The 22,489-nt window shown below is 31.3% G+C and overlaps 1 protein-coding gene across 1 annotated transcript in view; it reads left to right on the top strand.

The window, feature by feature from the left end:
* The first annotated feature begins 374 nt into the window (after window positions 1-374).
* The window catches only part of LOC143044349 (ras-related protein Rab-26-like), a 188,879-nt gene continuing 166,764 nt past the window's right edge, over window positions 375-22,489 (top strand). The window contains exon 1 of the mRNA XM_076216301.1: window positions 375-506. Coding sequence (XP_076072416.1) covers window positions 498-506 — 9 coding nt within the window. The 5' untranslated portion in view covers window positions 375-497. The remainder of the gene's footprint in view (window positions 507-22,489) is intronic.

The raw sequence follows: 22,489 nt of genomic DNA, 5'->3' as shown, positions 1-22,489 counted from the left end.
CACAAAAATGTATGCAACATGACAAACACAGATTCCATTAAGTTAACAATGAAAGAAACTGTATACATAATTTTTCACACAAGAGATTTCGATGAGCAAATGATAAGAGAGTTGATGGAATTACACGCAAATGAACACTTTAACTCACAAGAGATTAACCCGCTTGTCTGATAGTTTAGTAAGATTGCTCTTTGATTTTGTGCAAAGTTCTGGAACACCAAATATTAGATAGTTTCCGAAGTTGTCTGTCAACAGATACGCTCGTGCAACATCTTTTGCAGTTCATTCATAACTAGTCAAATTCCACAGAGATGTTATCGTCACGAGACGTAGAAGTAAATTATATCGATTTGTGTAATTGAGTTAAACTTGAACGACATACGGCTGGGAAATAACTTTTAACCTTTCAATTGTTCTATACATCTATTTTATTACCTTTTCCAGGAATAAGAAGGGACGTTAATTCATGCTGTGTTCAGGAGTTATATTCTGCCGGAATGTGTAAGGTAGGTAGGAGTGGACTAATTTTTAACTTCCCAACTATTTCCTACAGAAATGATACAAAAAGTCAACTGAATAAGGATACATTTTATCTAATCCTAATGGGGTTTCTATTGTAGTTTTCCTATCGATATTTTTATTAGGATGCATTCATTAAAAGTTAAACTGAGTCTCTTTGGGGAGTTACAAATATCCAATAAATTTAAAACTCTAGCTTATAGAATATCCATTAAAGCTACTTAAAATCCATATTACCTCAATAAATTTCAATTATTTAGCGCTCTTTATAATTGGAAATATTCCATTTTAATCAAAGTAACACTTCGTGCGTCTCGGATGGAAGTTTTCTGGATTGCTCTTTATTTGAAGAGTTTTACGTTACGGAATCTTCCAAACACAACAGTAAACCATCCTCAAAGATTACTACAACCAAATATCACAACAGTCACAGAAAGTCGTTAAAAACATTTTAAAAAGAGATGTAGTCATGTGGTTTTGTTAGTCATCTGTCAGGTAGATTCATAGATGTTGAAAAGGATTAGTTTAATGTGTATGATTTTAAATTTAGGTTCATTTGTATGATTTTAAATTTAGGTTCATTTGTATGTTTTGTAGTTAAGTTTGACGTCCATTTTTACTGTACTAGTACGGATTTTGTGTTAAGGGGTCAGTTTAAGCCAGCCTGTTGAAGCCCATTGGTGGACTTCGGCTTTTTTTTTTTTTTTTTTTGCTTTTTGGTCGGGTTGTTGTCTCTTTGACGTATTCCAACTTTCCATTCTTAATTTTATTGACATTTCTTGATTTTTAATACATAATTATAGACTGATCTAGATTGCACATGCCTTCATTATAAACTTTAAAACAAATCTGTACCTCTGATCACTAAATGCTATTTGTTTTTTTGAAAAAAAAGACAGGGTCTGACGACAATATTTCTGTATTTATACTGACTCTTTTCCATCACATAACACTCATCAAAGATCCTCCTTTTTACTGCAATACTTACCGACCATAATTCATTGTGTAAAATCACAGTATGTTTAAATATATAAAATAGTCCCACTAATCATTTTTCATATTAAGAAAAATTCGTGTAAGATACCTGACATAACCCCTGGTTTTAGTAGGATTTGTTATGTTCAGTCTTTTTTTTCTATCGTTTGTTTTTGATGATCGTTGTTTATGTTTTGGTCGTTTTTCGTTTTTATGCAATGATGTTAACGATCTTTGACTTCTGAGGTTTAATATCTATTAGTATCCTCAGCCTCTCTGTTGATAACGTTTGTTTAAGGATGTTCGCTCCTCTGTTGAAAAATAACAAGCCTTTTAAAAGACTATTATAAATTGATAGTATGTAAATAAAGTAATTAAAAAAGTAGAAAAAATGGAGTGTCCCTGTGCTCGTTTTCGAGATATAAGTCATTGAAAATTTGGCGGGAAATAATTCTCTCTATATTTGTCATATTTTTAACATTGGCACCTTATTCGTTTCAAAAACTATGAAAAAATAACAAGAATTTTATAATTTTTTTAAATATGGCTTCTTAAACTGTATGTAATAAAATTATGAAAAAAAAGTAGGGGTCAGTGGGCAAATTTTTTTAATGACAATACATGGATAAAACCAGAGGATTCTGAAAATCTGGCAAAAAGTAAAACAAAACATCCTTAAACATCAGTATAACTCTATCTTTAAAAAAATCATTTAACATTAAAAGAGAGGCGAAATATACCGAAGGGACATTCAAACAAAAATAAATTGAAAACGTAATGACAAAAAAAAAAAAACCCAAAAGAGAAACATCTGTATACAAAACTTAACAAAGAAAACTAAAGACAAAGCAACTCAAACCCTTCCAACAACCGATGGTGATCTCAGGTGGTCTACATGTAGCACCCGTCGTGAGATGTAAGATATGTTGATACTTTATATAAAGTGATAAGGCATCATGCAAAGTCGGATATTGTGTTGACTTATGTGTCTCATATTATTTGAGTCTGACAAAGTACAAGTTCCCTGAAGTTTTCTTTATCAGCGTTGTTATGTAATGCTGAAATGATTGTAAACAACATGACAAATTATAAAAAGGAAATTAAAACTCACTCGCAATTGTAAAAAGACATCTTTTTGATAATCTTAACATAAGCAACAGTTAGAAAAAGAAAGCACAAGCTGTGTTGTTTTGAATGGATCACAGTTTATTACAACGAAAGCAATAATCATATAGATATATCTAACTAATACTATAAAACACAGAGATATTTTCATGTACTTGCTACGAAAGGACAATTATTAAAACAGCCGTGTGTCTAAAGGAATAAAATGAATAATTCGAAGTATTTTTTTTTCGGTATCTTATGGTTTTCTACCGTCTTTCTATTTGATCTTTTGAAGATAGTTGTCCAATTGGGAGTCATATCCAATCTCCTTCCATTAAAGAATGATAGCATGAAACGACATACAATCATGTTATAAATAATTATTCAATAAAATATTTTCGATCTTTTTAATTGGAAATATTCCATTTAAATCAAAGTAACACTTTACGCGTCTAGGATGGTTCTCTGAATTAACCTTCATGTGAATAATTTTTCGTTGCAGAATAATTCACACACAACAGTAAACCATCCTTAAATATTCCTACAACCAAATATCACAACAGTCAAAGAAAGACTTTTAAACATTTTAAAAAGCAATTTAGTCATATAGTTTTGTTAGTCAGAAGTCAGTATAGATTTATGGAAGTTGAAAGGAATTGCCTCAATGTATTCATTCACATTTCTAGCATTTTTATACTGACATAACAATGCAGATGTCCTCATCATTAACTGAAGAATATTTGTTTACCTCTGATCACTAAATGCTATTTATTTGGAGAAAAAGAACAGAGACTGAGGACGATAATATTGTATTTAGATTGAATCTTTTGTGTATGTTTTCATCACAAAACACTCACCAACAAATTCTTTGTACTGCAAAACGTACCGAAAACATTATGTAGAATTTGAGTTAAATGTAGTATATAAAGTAGTGACACAAATCATTTTTGATTTTCAGACATATACATAAAAAAGGCAACAGTAGCATAACGCTGTTCGAAACTCATAAATCATTAGAAATAAAACAAATCCGGGTTACAAACTAAAACTTGTAACAGCATAGTACATAACCACTGTTTTTGGTAGGGCTTGTTACTCCTGTCTTTAGTTTAATATCTTGTGTTTTGATGATCGTTGTTGAAGTGACTTATGTTTTTATACATCCTTGTTATTTGATGTTTCCAATTATTTATCAATTGGCAGTCATATTTAGTCTCCGCCTATTACATATCGATAATCTGACACGTATTTTTACTTTAATTTTAATGCCCCATTTATGGACATTATGTTTTATGGTCTGTGCGTCCATTGGTCTGTTCGTTCGTTCGTTCGTTCGCCAGTTCTTCCGTCTGTCCCGCTTCAGGTTAAAGGTTTTGGTCGAGGTAGTTTTTTATGAAGTTGAAGTCTTATCAACTTGAAACACTGTTTACTGTACATAGAAAATGATAGTGCGGGTGGGGCATCCGTGTACTAGGGACTCATTTTTGTTGCTTTCAGTATTTGTTTTTTTCTTATCTGACATGAAGAACAACTATACTGTTTCTATCTGACATGAAGAACAACTATACTGTTTCTATCTGACATGAAGAACAACTATACTGTTTCTATCTGACATGAAGAACAACTATACTGTTTCTATCATAGCAAATAAGTTACTGTTGGTTAAGAAAACACCCTTTAGCACTTTCTTAAAGGAAATTCCAATTTCAATGATCGTGCTGAAGTCAATGTAGTTTTTATGTTCATTTGCGAGATTATACCTTTAATGAAGATGACAATGTACTATAGTTTTCTCCTCATAAGGATACTGATTACATTTGTTATGAGAAATTTGGGAACTCTCCTGTAATTACAAAATTAGAGCAACATATGAATAGTGGTTTTCATCTTAGTTTCTGAAATTAAGCAGAAAAAATTGTTGCAAGACAATTGATTTATCTGAACTAATCCAATAAATTCATCATTCCATTTACTCAAATGTGAAGATGATAATTAATCAAGATTTCGTTGAAAGGAAACGTGATTGACGAACTACAGTATATTATCCTGAAACATTATTCTAAGCAAAATATATACCTAATTGTATACCATAGAGAAGATAAGTTTTTAATCTACTATGTTTATGTTATAATGCAAAGAACTTAAATGATTTGGCAATTTTCACCAAATAGAAACAACGTAAGAAGTATTTGTGAAGGCCGTATGTTGACCTATAGTTATTAATTTCTGTGTAATTTGATTTATTGTAGAAAATTTGTTTCATTGAACATCATACTAAAACTTCCTTTAATATATGACTTGGTACAGCCATTTATTGTGTAGAAAATGGATGGACGGTTGTGATAATATACAAAAATTAAAATAACCGAAAAAGTGAACGCCAAAGTTCAAAACGGAAAGTCATTTACCAAATCAAAATCAAAAGCTGAAACAGATTTACCGAATGAAAAAAAATACTGTCTTACTCTTGACTACGTACACGCGTTTCAGTGTCAATACAAAAATAGTTTGATGTCCTTTTTACTTCTACCGTAGTCAGTTTCTACCTTTTTTCACAAATCTAAACATTCAGTGATCCGGGTAAAGGAGTTTTCCTAAGTTTATTATGAGAACATGTAAAAGGTAGATCAATCTAAAATCATATAGTTCAGACAACGTGTTTAAATCTTACTATTAACTTGACCAACTAAACAGCTACTAATGGTATGCGAGTGATTTTCAAGTGTTATTGTGAATACTCGTGTAAACTAGGAAAAAAGAACATTTACAATGTATTGCTTAAATTTTTAAATTATATCTTGTTCAACTATGTAAAATATTGTTCGTATTATTTATTTGTTCTTATTACAGTGTAAAAAGTAAAATCACAAAAATACTAAACTCCGGGAGAAAATTCAAACCGTGTAAACTGTTATGAGTGTTTAAAGACAGTTAAATTAAAATAGGGACAAAATAATGATGATCCATAGTTGTAACTCTACTCTGGATTTTACGTGTCAACTCATTACAACGGTCAACCAATTCTATGTTACAGTTTTTAGACTGATTGGCTCGTATACAGAATATTTTTTTGCAATTACAATGGCAATCAATACACTTGGTCAGAATAATTGAAATATAACCGAACAATCTAAGAAACACGGACTAAGTTAAAAGGTGAACTGTCTGGCTTTGTGATGGAGATGACGAGAATACTAAATACAATAATTGGGCTTACAAGAAATTTAAAAAGAATTTACATTACTTTTATTCGTTCATCTTATAATTTTCTGACTTACATTTAAGAGAAAATGTCTAGAAAGTACTCATTTATTTAATTTAGCAGACGTGGATTATCAATTATTGAATAATGTTAAAATGTATCGCAACAATGACATTTTGTTTTACGTTTGCTATAAGTTGCTTTTCATTTTTAAGAATTGCTACATAAAAACGACAATTGTTTGAATTCAAAATAAAAGCTCTTATGTAAGAAAAAAACCCAACAAACTATCTCGCATTAATTTGAAAACAGCTTAAGGTTCACACCAACTAACTAAGCAAACAAGGTTTTAGGTAAATAAAGGAACTAAAAATGCATTTGGCATTCACCAAAGAAAGTAAAAGAAATATTTGATCAACAACATTAAAGTCCTGATTATTTACATCTTATCAAGCTAGAAAGGATCAGATAGGCACAATGTGCTTTCACTTGTTTAGGTCGTACACATCCTTGGCTTTCATATGTTGTGCTTTGAGTTTCCTGATGAAGATGACACAGAGATATCTTCGGTCTATCAAAATTAACAAAGCGTTATATTAATTCGTCTAAATAATGTGTTTTATACACTCTACTTTAAACCTGTCCTCAATTTGGCTAATGTATCTAATATTAATTTGATCTAATTTATATTAAGATCGGATATTTGGAATATGCTTATTGTATGTCATCATAAAACCGTTACGCAAGCAATAGGAATGAAACAACCAGGAAATTTAAAACATATTTATATATAAGGAATTAATTCCAATGTATCATGTCGAAAAACAAATAATATTTTCACTTCCTTTTAACTTTGGTGAACATTTATATCATTGACAATTGAACCATATCTTCTTATTTTTAAACTTTTCCTTTTACAAACTAGCAGTTACAAAATGTGAATCTTCAAACGCGTAAACCAAAGTAAAACAAATAAGTATCAACAAAACCAATGGCGTTACATGCGTTACATTATTGCCAATTGATGAATAACAGTTCACATGCAGATCGCACATGGCTGCTTGTATTTACATCCAACAAAGGCAATCTGAGTTTAGGGCGATTAAAGAAGTTAGCTTATTTCTATATTTGTATACCTAACTATATTCCTCGCAAAGCATAATATTTGTATCTTTTATGATATTTGGTAAACATAATTCCATATACGTTAGTTCTTTGGGATTTGCAATGCAATTAATAGAAACTGCAGAACATTTCTTTTAAAGTTATTTTTATTAACTCAAATACTCGTTTATTGCAATATCAATTACAATGGTTATCCATTCAGTTTTAGTAGATAATTGAAATATAATTGAGTTACAAAAAATACAACATAGAATCAAAGGTAAATTTAAAGTCTCTGGAAATGTGATCGAGTTTATGTGTTATGAGACATTGTATTGCAAAATCGGTTGACAGTTTGACAAATGTTTTATCATGTTGTTTTTGTTACTTAAAATCATGACATAAAGAAGGCTTCTGAAATTTCTTCGAAATTGTAATAAATAGAATCCATATAATAATACTGTAATGTTTTTTTTTAAATGGATTCATAAAAGATTTTTTTAGTCAATAGTTAATATATTGACTGTTTATTGCGAAATGTCTAGTGGCAAATATTTCTTGTTTATTAAGAACTAGAACGGATCAAATAAACAATGAATGTGGTAGGTAGGTGTTCTTATTCAAAGCACGTCAAATGGGATAAATTTCCAGAATTTAGAATGAAAATGGTGAACGAGGGTACAATGAAAAGAGATCAAATATTGCTTCGTTACAGGACTCCTACTAACTCTGCAAGCGTTATTGCAAGCTATCTTTTTACAGAGCTCGCAATCTCCTGCGCATAAACATTTCAAATCCAACTAGACGTGGGTTCGTATTTGTACATCCAAATACGACAAACGGAAAACTCTGGTTTTTTTTGTGGATTTACTGGGCGACGAGTGAAGTCTTGCAACCAATAAAACTAAATGACCGGCTTATTATTCATACCATTCAATGTTGTGATAATTCGCCGTTTCAGAATCTAATGCATCCTGGGTAATATTTTCAAAAGCGTACACCAAAGCGTTTTGATTGGTTTAAAACGTTATAAACAATGGAAATTCAACCAATGACGTAACGTTATTTTCACTTTGGGGTACGAACAATGAAATTACCCATGATGCTTTAGATTCTGAAACGGCCAATTATGCTTATAAATGACATGGTCCTTCGATCAGACGTTTTATAAAGAATAACTAGTAATACCTTAAAGTTGTTTTTATACTGTTCACTCAAATACAGTATTTCGAACAATTACAATGGTAATAAGTACACGTGGACAGAACAATTCGAATATAATTAAACAAACTTAGACAGATAGACAGAATTATAGGTCAAAGAGTCTTGATGTGTAATGAAGAGATTGTATGAATACCAATAAATAATCCTGCATTTAAGGAATTTATAACAAAACGATCTACTTTACTTTTATTTGTTCCTCTAATTATCTACTTAATGACACCTAGTAAAGATTAATTGTCTAGATCAGGTTGATAACCGACATTGATGCGATTAAACAGACATGGATTATCAATTATTGTTGTAGATAATTGCATAATGTAAAGTTATTATGGTACACTGAACTTAATTGTTTTGCGTAAAAGATTAATGAGCTGGAATTAATTTGCTTAATTCGACTTGATAGTTGAAATCACACAAATAGTGCTTACATTAAATGTGATAAATTGTGAGATGTTATCTGTGAACTAAAAATCAAGATGACAATAGTTTATTGATATATTATATTGTGCATTGATCACGAAGATCAAGGTACAAAAACAAAACAAAAGTTATGATATCCTATGAACTCTAAAATGAAGAGAGATCGAGTACGTCGACAGGATCAGCATCTTATGTTATGTAAACATCACTCGCAATGCGAATCTTTACTTTAATTCGAAGTAAAGCCCACGTCAAATTATGAACTATACACTAGAATTGCAGTAGCTGATTTTGAAAAAAAAACCCAACATTGAATTACTAGCTATGAAGAGTATTGCTTCTGTATGCATTATTGACTACAATGAAGTTTATTCTCGCACATTCAGAAGTGTCAGAATCTTTCAATGAATCTTCCAAAATCAAAATGTCAAAGAATAAAGGTTTCTCTGTAACAGCGCCTACTAGACTATGACACATCATTAGTTCCATTATAGTATGTAAATCTCTGGAGCTTGTGGGCAGATATTTCAGAAATTCAGTATAATTACATTTATTCAACCGGGAATAAACAGATATTTTTCTTACTGTATATTCTATTTGTCTGTGTCTGTCACAAAAATAAATATAATTGTATACAGTATCAGTAATGTTTTGTATCTGCTTCAGAAATAGAAAACCGGAATTAATATTTCAAAATAAGAAAATGTTTATTGCCGTTCGGTGTGAGCCAAGGCTCCGTGCTGAAGGCCGTACCTTGACCTATAATGGTTTACTTTTATAAATTGTTACCTAGAAGGAGAGTCTCATTGGCACTCATACCACATCTTCCTATATCAATTTATAGCAAAAAATCAATATATAAGAAAAAAAAAAGGTTAAAAGAAGCCAAATTCACTAAAACTTTATCAAATTATTTCTTAGATGAAAAGATTTGGTAAGAAAGTTGCTGTACCCGAAGATCTTTTTATATCAAAACAAGATACCGCATCCTATTTCTTGAGATTATGTTGTTTATAAAGCGCGTAAAATTATCTATTTAAATTCAATGATCCTTTTAATAAACATGTTATTAACGGCAATCAATTTTACCTTAGTCAAATCTCTAAGACATTGTCATGTATACTAACATGGAATTTTGTTTTGGGGTTAATTTAGCAGGTGACATACTTTTGGATTTATATTGCATATTTTGAATTGTCCTTTCGTATGGCTTGCATTGATTATCGGTAGCGTGTTCTCCCATATCTTATTTATGCCAATGTTCATTATAGAAGATCAGTTACCTAGTACATGTGACATAAACAGACGTTCATTTTAAATACAGAAAAAAAACTATCTCCTTGGATAACGATGAAATGATTAAATAATATAATCATACATTCCCTCGAAGAAAATATAAAATTTCGAAACTGAAATCCATGACAATATTAGTTACTCCATTTACATTCTGGCACTATATAAAGATTAATTGCCCAGATAATCAAATTAAACATAGTTACATCAGATATGGAAATCAATATTTGTCCATTAGTGCTCAAGCAAGTTGAATGAATAAAACATGTATAGGACGTTATGACTTTTGTTTACATGTTTAAGTAGGGTATGTTATAACTGTGCATTTTGTGTCAGGCGTATCAGTACTTATTTGTGTATATCAAGAAATGAAAATTTAAATTAGATATAAAAGCACACATAATGACATCGTTCTTAAATATTACACGCTTCATATAAGTAACCAATATGTTAGAAATACAGGCGCTTATACCAACGTTTTGCGTACAAGGATCTGACAACATGCATTTCTATTAAGGGTCCTAAATGCTGAACAACTTCGTTTTCAATTAATCTTTAATTTGTTTTTCGAGTTTCACTAATAAGTCTTTTGTAGACGAATCTCGCGTCTGATATACACATTTTGAAGCTTGTTCCATCATATTCATATGACTAGTTTATTTTCTACTTTTCAGTTGTCTTAATTATCCATGAGCCAATGACATTTTTGCCTCCAAATTTTTCAAGAGGATTTTAGGAACTCAAATGTTCTCAAAAACTGAAAGTTAAACGGATTGTTGTCAGATTCTTGTAAGCAAGACTTGTACTCATGAACTGAATTTTATGATGTTATTGAGACTGAGCATTATTTGACATAATATTTCATTTCTGAGGAAATATGTGTGGTCAATGAACTTTAATTAAAGTGTAAATAGAAAATGTCAAAAGTAATTTAGAAATTGAAAAGAATGGATAAAATCGACTGGAAACTTGTTATTGCTTCTGTAATTTAATTTGAGTCCTCAGTTCTTTCTAAGAAACTGAAAGCATAGAAAATAAAACAGATAATGAAATAAAGTAAAAGCAATTTATCTGACGATTGGAAATTCAAAAGATATTTGATTATCTGTAAAAGTTCATTTTCTTATAAGTCCCTCGGATGCTTTGATAAGATAATATAAAATAATTTCAATAGAGTTTTCTGTTATGCTACTAAAGTTATATGGCTCGCTACTGGCCCCCTACGGATCCATAGAGGGTTAGTAACATTCGTAGGGGGTGAGGCCGGAGGCCTAATCCCTTATGGAATTTATTCACCCTCTATGGTCCGTAGGGGGTCAGTAGTTAACCGTATAACGAATGTATCGCACGCTGGACTTTTTCTGCTGCGTTATGTTGAAAAATAAAACGATGAAACAAAACAACATTAATAGATGACGACACCATTAACACGTCATGAACTCCCTATGAAATTTACTATCCCCCTACGGTCTCATAGGGGGTCACCACGTGACGGCGTTTAACCAATCACAACGTTGTATTTTACCCTCGGTGCGATAAAACAACATAGAAGAGCATCGAAATGAGCATTATCTGAAAAAAAAATCAGCGCTAGTTAAAAGAAGACAACCTGTAAGTTACCTTTCTTCGATAATCTAGAAGACATTTTCTTCAGATTTATATAGTAAATGATGTGGCAACACGTACACGATTACCCTAATATAAGCGATCAGTCTTTTAAGTCATAGTTACTTCTAAATTCATTTTCGTTTATTTTCTGCTGCAATGAATAAAACATAATTTTGAAACATTCTTTTCTGTCTGCTCTCTTAACACAATAATTTTAATTGTTTGTGCAAACATGTGAAATGTACTTCATTAGTATCTTCCGTTTCGACATTGTGCATTTGTTTGTAATTAGAATAACACAAATGGCAGCAGGAAAATGTCACATGTGTCCCTGTTTAGTAGAATATCAATCCCTCCGAATAGTACATTCTATCACTGACATCCAACTGTTAACTTTTATAGAGGTTGTATATGTATCTGTTTATATTATTTTCGTTTACATTCTAATTCAATAGGATATCAGTATATTTGTTTATTACGATTTTGATTGTTTGATAATCCTGAAATATTCTTACAACAGAAGCGCATATTATTGATATTATTCTACTTTCAATTCTGATATTTATTTCATCAGCCAATCACATTTCTGCCTCAAGAATTTTTAAGGTGATCAAAAGAAATCAAAAGATCTTTAAATCAGATAATCACACAGGTTGTTGTCAGGTTCTTGTAAGCAAGACTTGTACACTTCACCTGACTTTTGAATATAGTTGAGGATGAGATTGAGCTGTCCTAGAATACTATTTCAATTCTAAAACAGTCTTTAACTGTCTTGTGTGTCTGTATGTCTTTTTCTTTTTTAACCATCGCGCTGTCAATTTATTTTCTATCTATGAGTTTAAATGTTCCTTTGGTATCTTTCGCCCCTCCTTTATTCTGTATTTTAGAGAAAGTATGCCCGGTCGATGCAATAACATGTATATTGAAAATGTCAAAAATAATTCAACAATTGAAAAGAAAAAATAGAATCAACTTGTTATTCCTTCTGTAATTCTAATTGCAATCATCAGTTCCTTCTAAGTAAATGAAAGCATAGAAAATAAATCAGATAATGAAATAAAGTAAAAGCAGTAAAGTAAAGACGAGTGGAAATTTAGAAGACATTTGATTATCATTTTCTTATAAGTTCTTCGAATGCTTTGATCATATAATTATAAAAGAATTTCAATAGTGTTTTCTATTATGCTACAATTACATGGAAGAACATCGAAATGAGCTTTACTCGATAATAAATTCAGCGATAGTTGAAGAAAGATAACCTGTAATAGACAATTGTTCGATAATCTGGTAGGAATGTTCTGCAGCTGTACATAGTAAATAAATTACCAATATGTCAACGTCACCCCCCTCCCCCCCCGATACTAATGAGGCTCGAGGTAATAAAAAATTCAGAAAACTTTTTAACTTTTGTTGTTTTATTACGAATTTTATTTTTTACACGTCTATTAGTTGTTACTTTATGATATGGTATGAAAATCAGCCAAAAAAAAACCCAATTCGATTTGACGTAGATGACTTTTAAAATGTTTATATCATTGAAAAAGCTCCAAATTATCTCCCTTTGGTGAAAATGCCCTTTTTTTAATTAAATTGAAATATATTTTTTTACTCAACGGTGAACTATATGTTTTATTATTTTTTGTCAATAAGCTGTACTTAAACTAAACTATTGTAGAATTTAAGCGATTTCTGTAATTTAGTTGTTTTTTTTTTTCGATGTTACCTTTTTTTCTATTATTCAACAGAAAAAAAGTACCAAAACAAAAATGCATGCTTCTTTCGGAGGAAAATTGTGAGCTCAAATGAACGGTAATCCCATATTTTGTTCTTATTTTTCTATTAGGATAAAATTAATTTATAAAAAAAAATAGCGAAATCCATTTATTACAAAACAAAGTTGATTTATATTCGTGAGCCCCCTTAAATGGACTCTTTTAAGCCACAACAGTTTCTTAATTCTTTTTCGTTAATTTTCGGTGGCAGCTAACTTATTTAGTCAAAAATAGAATTTCCATCCCTCCGAATGGTACATTTTACTGGGTTTCAACTGTCAACTTCGAATTTCTGCACGTTAACGAGTACTTTTTTAAACATCTGATAAATATAATCGATCCTCGGTTTTATGTTTATCTGTTGATATTAATTTCGTTTCCATTCTAATTCGATAGGACATCAGCTGTTTATTTGTTAATTATGATTTCGATTGTTTGATAATCTTGAAATATTCTTACGCATTTTATTGATATTATTCTGCAATAATTTGTCAAGTTGAAAAATTGAAAAAGTAACTCAGCACGCAATGCATCGAATGTGCATGTTATTATTTCTGTGATTTAATTTGAGTCATCAATGCTGTCCAATAAACTGAAAGCATAGCAAATAAAACAGATAACGAAATCAAGTAAAAGCAATTTATATGACAATTGAAAATTTAAGAGACAATTGTGTATCCATACAAGTTGATTTGTTCACTGATTCTTCCAAATCTTTGTTTAGATAATGGAAACGAAGGACTATGCCATAATTTGATACGCTATCAGAACATACAGAACACATATAATATCTGCTGGAAAAACATTTCCCAACTAACTTAATCAATTTCTGATAATAGAAGATAACCAATTAGCCTAGTATAAAATAACTACATTTATGACAAGTGAAATAAAATGTCATTTTTGAAAAGTACCATTCGAATAGCACATGACTGTCTTCCCATTCATGTTGCTGCTACTTATTCATTATGTGTCCTACACTTTTTCAATTTTTGTGTAAGGCTCGAGTCCCTATTTTTTGTTACTTTCATACGTTGGTTTGTATCTAATAACTTGATGTATGAGATCGGTACATAAACTGTTCCCTCTTATTAAAGATTGCCAAATAATGTGTCCACATGTAGCATTGAATATATTTTTTTTTTCTCATCAGAATCGCGGTTACTGACAAATGGCGTTTTCCTCTGGTATATCTCCCGTCTGTTTATTAACATCATCACCATTATCAAATGAATAAAAAAAAAATAGTAAACAGAAGAAACAAAAAACAGACAATGTTAACGGTTGGATTCTGATAAAAGCCCAGATGAAGTTCTTGTGAAGCTGCAAAACAAAATAACAATACTTAACGGCTACACCAAACATGAGAAGTAACGTTACAGTGTTCATACTATATGATTATTCTTTTTATTCATAAATAAATATCGATATAAACGTATTTTCAATATTTTCCGTAATGAAATAGTTGAAAATAAATGATGTACTTTAATACAAACTATTATATGACACAAGACACAATTTTTAGAATGTTTAACCTGTATCTTGAAAACTGGAGTGATAATTGTCAAAGCGTTTTTGAAGTTTATTACAGTTAACCTATTTTATGGTTGTCGTTCATACATAAGGATAAGAACATTGTTGTCTTGTGTCCGTGTTTACGTACGACACATAATTTTCAGGGAGTTGCAAATTGTTTTTCTTATGACATGTATGATATCGTTCAATATTTACAGTAAATAAGCTATATTTTTACAGTATAATGATTGAGTCAATTGTTTGTAAATTCTATGTTTTTCGAAATAGTGCTAAGGGGGCTAATACATAAATTTTGGTGACTGCTTCTGAATATTGCATGCATGTTCGTAATTTATGCTATTGCATAGTATTGTGTCGTCAAATTCCAAACTAAAAGACAAATTGAAAGAGTTGGTATTGCTTTGTTTCATAAAATAGAATGACCAACGATGATGCAAGTATCTTGTCTAAGGAAGGGATAAATCCTACTTTGTAAATGATCACTCTGATTCGAACAAAACAATCTCTGAAACTGATATTATCAAGATGCTTGATTTCTTGATTGACAACATATTTGTCACGTTCGGAGGACGTGTTTTTCAACAGACTATCGGCATTCAAATAGAAACGATTTGTGCCCCTCTTCTTGCCGACTTGTTTCTTTATTATTATGAGGCTGACTTCATACAGGAACTTCTTAGGAAGAAAGATAAGAAGTTAGCAATATCCTTTAACTGTACTTTCCGCTATATAGATGATATTCTTTCACTAAATAATTCAAAAATTTGGTGACTATGTCGAACGCATCTATCCCATTGAACTAGAGATAAAGCATACAACAGATACAGTTAAGTCGGCTTACATCTAGAAATTGACAATGAGGGTCGATTGAAAACAAAACTTTACGACAAAAGAGATGATTTCAGCTTTCCAATTGTGAACTTTCCATTTCTAAGTAGTAACATTCCAGCAGCACCTACAAACGGGGTATATATCTCCCAAATGATACGATATTCCCGTGCTTGCATTTCCTATCATGAATTTCTTGATAGAGGGGTGCTGCTCACAAGGAAGCTATTAAATCAAGAGTTACAAATAGTGAAGTTGGAATCATCTTATCGTAAATTTTACGGACGCCATCACGAGTTGGTTGACCGTTATGGAATAATCGTTTCACAAATGATATCGGATATGTTCCTTACGTCGTAACTACAATCTCCTTCCCTTTCAAAAATGTGACCTACCGGATTTGTTATCTCATAAGCAACACGACGGGTGCCACATGTGGAGCAGAATCTGAGTACCCTTCCGGAGCAACTGAGATCACCCCTAGTTTTTGGTGGGGTTCGTGTTGTTTATTCTTTAGTTTTCTATGTTGTGTCGTGTGTACTATTGTTTGTCTGTTTGTCCTTTTCATTTTTAGCCATGGCGTTGTCAGTTTATTCTCGATTTACAAGATTGACTGTCCCTCTGGTATCTTTCGTCCCTCTTTTAAAAGATTGAATAAGGTCGATATGCATCTGAAAAGTTTTGGAATCGACTGCAAAAACCAATACCATGCATTTAAGATACATCATATATATAGCAGAAGGCAAATATAACTAAGATATAAAAAAGACGTAGGCAGCTTGCCTGGTTTAACAAAGCTATTCTATAAACATGATGACCTTTCATGGTTGAACAAATAAATCAAAAGTACATTTATGCATGCAGTAAGCATATATGCATATCAGGCAATATCTTATCACAAGATTAAACAATAAAATGAGCAGTAAAACTAAGTGTAGTAAGCAAATCAGTCTATCAACACGACATCACAAAGTTAGACGTGTAAAATAAGGCAATAAAGTGTCTGTTTTTTATACTTGGTATGAATAATTAAATAGAGTAACTCTCTAGGAAATAAATATATGTCAGTTCAACATTTTAAAAATACACAAAAATAACTCAGAAAAATATATCATTAATGTATACTACAAATATAGTTCAACCAAAATATAAATAAAATGTGTGGTATGAGTGCCAATGAGACAACTCGTCATCCAGAAAATTTGTCTGTACATCGTCTACAAATAATTTATTTAGATAATCGTATCTTGTGCAAAAACGACATTTTTTTTTCTCGACAGTTAAATTTTTTATATCCAAAACGTCCGTGGGCCCCGAGTTTTAAATTAGGAAATGTAATATTCTAGAGTGGGAATCTCGTATCACAAAATCGATCGGTGGTAGAATCTATATCAATCCTATCAATTATAAGTAATATATGTACTACCTATAATTGATATATTTATTTATTTGTCATTTGTGGCTGTTTACCATAAATAGCTCTTTTTCTGGTGTATCTAAATCTTTATATTATTCTCTAGACAGAAAAAAAGTAATCTAAAGATTTGTTAAAAAATCCATCATCAGATAAAAACTCACATAGAAACAATTCAGTGAACGATATCGATGTTATTAACTACATGTGTGTACATAATGCATATAACTCATTGGAAAACGAATTTTGCATCTAAAATGTAACTCACAGTACATGCAATAACAGTATATATAAACGAGAATATTATGCAATGAACGATACTTCGCGTTAAAAGCATATCATTCAGTTGTGGAGCATCTATCAATGTCACTATGTATCTTAAAACGTGAATGCAATTCCTGGTGCCTACCTCGAACATTGCAACTATTAGTGAAGATAAACATTGCTTTTCAAATATCGTTAACATGACTTGACATTTTTAACATATAGGAAGGAGGCACATAAATACAACAGTGGTAAACCGTTGTTCAAAAGCCATAAATCGATTAAGAGAAAACAAATCAGGGTCACAAACTTGAAGGCCGTACATTGACATATAAGAGTTTACTTTTATAGATGGTTATTTGGATGGAGAGTTGTCTCTTTGGCACTCACACCTCATCTTCCTATATCTATTAAACCAAAAGATACCAAAGGTTGAATCAACCCGAATTAAATTCGAAAACGATCTAATAATGGCATAGTGAAAATGTGGAAAACGACCGGAAGACATACAACAAAATACATGAACCACATAGAAAACCAAAAACTGAACAACAAAAAACTTTTCCAAAAACTGGGGATGTCTCATGGGCTAAGCAAGATTAAACAAATCATGCCTAACATGACATATCAGATTGACACTCTTACGAAACACGCTATATCACACAAAAGCGGAATGGTTATTGACTTTTGATAGATCATGTTGATTTTTGTTAACTTCGAAAGCTGGCGAGTAAAATTTTGATATTGAATCACTTTTTCAATTCAATGAATAATTAGGATTGCTACCGATATAAACAAAACAACATTTAAAACTGCATACTGAAATTTGGTAGCGTTTTATTATGTTGAAATTTTATGCGTATACATATTTGCACTACGACAAAGAAGGAAAAAAAGAGAATATACAAGAGGCCGTGCAATGAAAAAGCCATCAAGTAAAGGCTGTTATATAGTGCAAAAGGATTTACCAAGATTGAATCTAGAATTTGAGAATAATCTTTTTTAATATTTCTATCATCAATTCAATGAATAAATAATGGAATCCGTATCAAGAAATATGCTGGTTATTAAAGACATGCATATGTAACAAGCCATGCAACTCATCAGAGAAATAGCACTGCAGTACTAGTCTAGACATAATCTTTCTTCAGCCGACTGTCTTGGCGAAAAGACTATTAAACGGATTCAGCGGCATGTTTAAACATCTTCTGATATTTTTTATTTACTTTACGATCTGCTTTAACCAAGGAAACATTTATAAGTTGTTAAACTATAAGATTATATGTCTCTTGAATGAAACTTAAAAATAAAAACACATTTAAAGTGATTACCCATAGTTTTCAAAATGCGTTATTATATTAAGTATGTCAAAGCAGCTATACATGTTATAGATTATCTGTCTGTTAAATGAAACACTGAACATTATGCGTATATTTACGTTTCAATCAGTGTTAACACAAACTTGATATCATATGAAGATTGAAAGCATGTAAACGTGTTACGCCGTTGCTAGCTTTCTTTGCGGCGATTTGTTTCGCGATTTTCAAATTCATTTGATGTAGTTTGATGAGAAAAGATCAGTTTTAAAATTCACGACAATTGCTATTCGCCTCATTTTTCTAATTGCGAAAGTCGCGAAAATTAGTTTGTTGACAGTATATCATAGTATATTTCTTTAAATCGCATTTATCTGATGAGTAGTGTTTTTTGCAAAATATACATGCTTTCAATAACTAAGAATCCAATTTAGTTCAACTGGTTTTCACTATTCAGGACCAGACATACAGTTTTTTTTTCTTGACAAGGATTTAATTGTATATATTCATTGGCAATATGACTGTAGAAAAGAAGTTTTGGACTCTGCATTAAGGCTGTCAGTTGCTCACGACATTAGATAGTGAAAATATCCCATTCGTTGAAGACATATTGTAATGTATGTATTATTAAGTGACTATTTACAAATAAGAAGATGTAATATGATTGCCAATACCACACAACTGGATCAGACAGAAAACGACGGAGATGTAAGCTCTAATAAAAGTGAGAGGTGAGGCGCTATAAAACCAGGTTCGATCCACCATTTTCTACATTTGAAAAAGCCTTTCCCAAGTCAGGAATATGACAGTTGTTGTCCATTCGTTTGATGTGTTTTATCCTTTGATTTTGCCATTTGATTAGGGACTTTCCGTTTTGAATTTTCCTCGGAGTTCAGTATTTTTGTGATTTTACTCTTTGTTAGTTTTTCAAATATTTAATAACATTTTTGTTTGTTCAGCGAACAAAAATTATTTCAAAAATTATTGTTTTTTCATTAAGATTGAATAAAAAACCCCGCCTATATGCAATAATCGGATTATCAGGCTTTGCATAGGCAGTATCCCAGTGTATCTGTCGTTACAACCGTTGGCGCTCCGTTTAGAGCTGATGCGATTCAATCAGTGTGTGTTTCCTACTTTGTCTTTTCTAAATCTATTTAAAATATTTTAATACATGTACTTCTCATGACTTCATCTTCAAATGTACAGTTTGCAGAGAGAAAGAAATTGTATTAGAGATGTAAATATATATCATTAACGGTACTAACGTTACTGCACCAGATTGGCATTTCGACAATACATGTGTCTACAGTGATGCTTGATGTCAAAACATTTGAATATCCGAAACAAACCTTGATGATTAGATAAAACAAAAAAGGGTCATAAGTAAATACAAACATTGACAAGAAGAAGAGAATTGAATGTGGGAGATACATAAAAATAAAATTGAGAATGGAAATGGGGAATGTGCCAAAGAGACAACAACCCGACCATAGAGCAGACAACAGCAGAAGGTCACCAACAGGTGTTCAATGCAACGAGAAATTCTCGCACCCGGAGGCGTCCTTCAGCTGGCCCCTAAACAATATATACTTGTTCAGTGATAAGAGACACCATACTAAACTCCAAATTATACACAAGAAACTAAAAGTTAAAATAATACAAGACTAACAAAGGCCAGAGGCTCCTGACTTGGGACAGGCGCAAAAATGCGGCGGGGTTAAACATGTTTGTGAGATCTCAACCCTCCCCTATACCTCTAGCCAATGCGGAAAAGTAAACGCATAACAATACGCACATTAAAATTCAGTTCAAGAGAAGTCCGAGTCTGATGTCAGAAGATGTAACCAAAGAAAATAAACAAAATGACAATAATACATAAATAACATCAGACTTCTAGCAGTTAACTGACATGCCAGCTTCGGACTTCAATTAAACTGATTGAAAAATTAAATTATGTCTTCATTATATGAATATCAGGCACAATCCTCCCCGTGAGGGGTTTAGTATCATACCATCATAACATATATGAGAAGAAAATAACCTGTGTCATACCAACAACTGGTTTATTAATAATAAATGAGTTTAATTCCGATGCAAAGATCCTATAAGTGAATCAATATTAACGCCAAAATATGCAATCTTTAATGACCTGACAACAGTATCGTAACTATATCTCTTCTCAATAAGTCTATTGAAAGGTTTTGTTAGCTTCTGAGGTGAATACTGACATTTTTGTGCTTTATAAAGAATATTTCCATAAAATAATTGATGTGAAATACCTGAACGTATAAGAAGTCTACAATTTATTATCAGGTTTTTGATTGTACCAAGTGTACTGGTAAGAAGAATAGATAATTTAGTAGTAGAACAATGCTTGAAGACGAAATAAATCTTTATTTGTAAGGTGTTTTGTGTAGTTTCGGAAGCCAATACATAGTTGGGACTTTCATTGTTTTTGGTTCTGCTTGTAAAGCGGTAGCTAAAAGTTTATGTTTGTAACAGATGTCGTTTCCTGAAAATGGAGTCAGTTGGAATGTTGTTGAATTGGTGATTTCTTTTTGTAGAACCTCAATGTAAAATTTACGTCAAACAATAATAATATCATTAGCAGCTTTATCGGCCGGGACAAAAACAAATTCCTTGGCTAGTTCTTTTAATTTATGTTTGATACGAGAAATAGGTTTATTGTGGTTATTGTTAAGAGTAAAATGTTCTTTAAAATGTTGAATACGTATATCAACAATGTTTATTACTGAATTAAAAAAAGAGTCCAAAGATTTTTTGTCAGCTTTTTCCCGTTTTATCCATTTCAAACAGTAAGTACGGAGTGAGTGGTACATTCCTTACTTTGAAATGATATTGAAATTCCCACTGAACGTAAAAGAAATCAGTACCAATCAATAAATCATGCTGCTATATAACCATGTAAAATGTATAGAAGAAGAACTGTCAGGAAAATCCATGTAGAAAGCAATTTAGTTATAATCTGATTCAACTCTTCAAATAAGGTTGACATATCAAATATGTGGATGTTTCTGTTTGTTCAAACCAAACGAATTGATACGCATGCTTTAGTTCATATTTATCTTTTAGACGAATATTTTATGACAGCTGAATTTCTGTGGGAATAAAACAAAATTGGAAATGTGATCCGGTACATTCATTTATCGATTACAAATGATTTTACATTTTGTCTTAAAAAAGTTATCTAGTGTTACTATTTTATCGGCATAACTTAAGATAGTCGACAAATTTGACAAGATACAAAAAGAAATTATCGTTCAGCGGTTGTTGTTGGTTCTTCAATGCAGCGAAAAATTCCCACACCTGGAGGTGTCCTTCAGCTGTTTGTCAAAACTTTTATTTCGTTTAATATTTTGTAAAATATTTGACCGTTAGTTTTCTCATTTGAATTGTTTCACCTATTTTAATTTGGCGTTGACGTGAATATCGAATGAAACTGATAATTTCGCAACATGATGCAAACCAATTATACGTTATTCAACATGAATTATTCAACATTTCAAGAAGGAAAACATAAAATATTGGGAAAAGCCGTTGTTATTTAAAAAGAGCAGCTAACATAATTTAAACATAATATTTGCATTTGATGAGTTTCTTCCACAAAATTACTGGGTATTACGTAACATCCTGTACTTCTCAATTTTTTTTAAACAAATTGAGGTCAAAATTAACAAGTGCGTAAAAGAACTGTGTGAACAATGACGTTAAAACAAATGATATTATTAGTATGCGGTAATTTGTTTCTACGACCCTTTATTAAAGAGAGGTGAAATTAACATAGGCGACATCCAAACTCATAAGTCAAAAATAAACTGACAACGCCATGTATAACAAAAGAAAAAGACCAGCCTACAAACAAAAGAACATAAAACAAACATAG

This window comes from Mytilus galloprovincialis, chromosome 9 (assembly GCF_965363235.1).
Source record: "Mytilus galloprovincialis chromosome 9, xbMytGall1.hap1.1, whole genome shotgun sequence".
Taxonomy (NCBI): Eukaryota; Metazoa; Mollusca; class Bivalvia; order Mytilida; family Mytilidae; genus Mytilus; species Mytilus galloprovincialis.
Note: the sequence above shows the minus strand (reverse complement) of the source record. Positions and strands in the feature narration are given on the sequence as shown.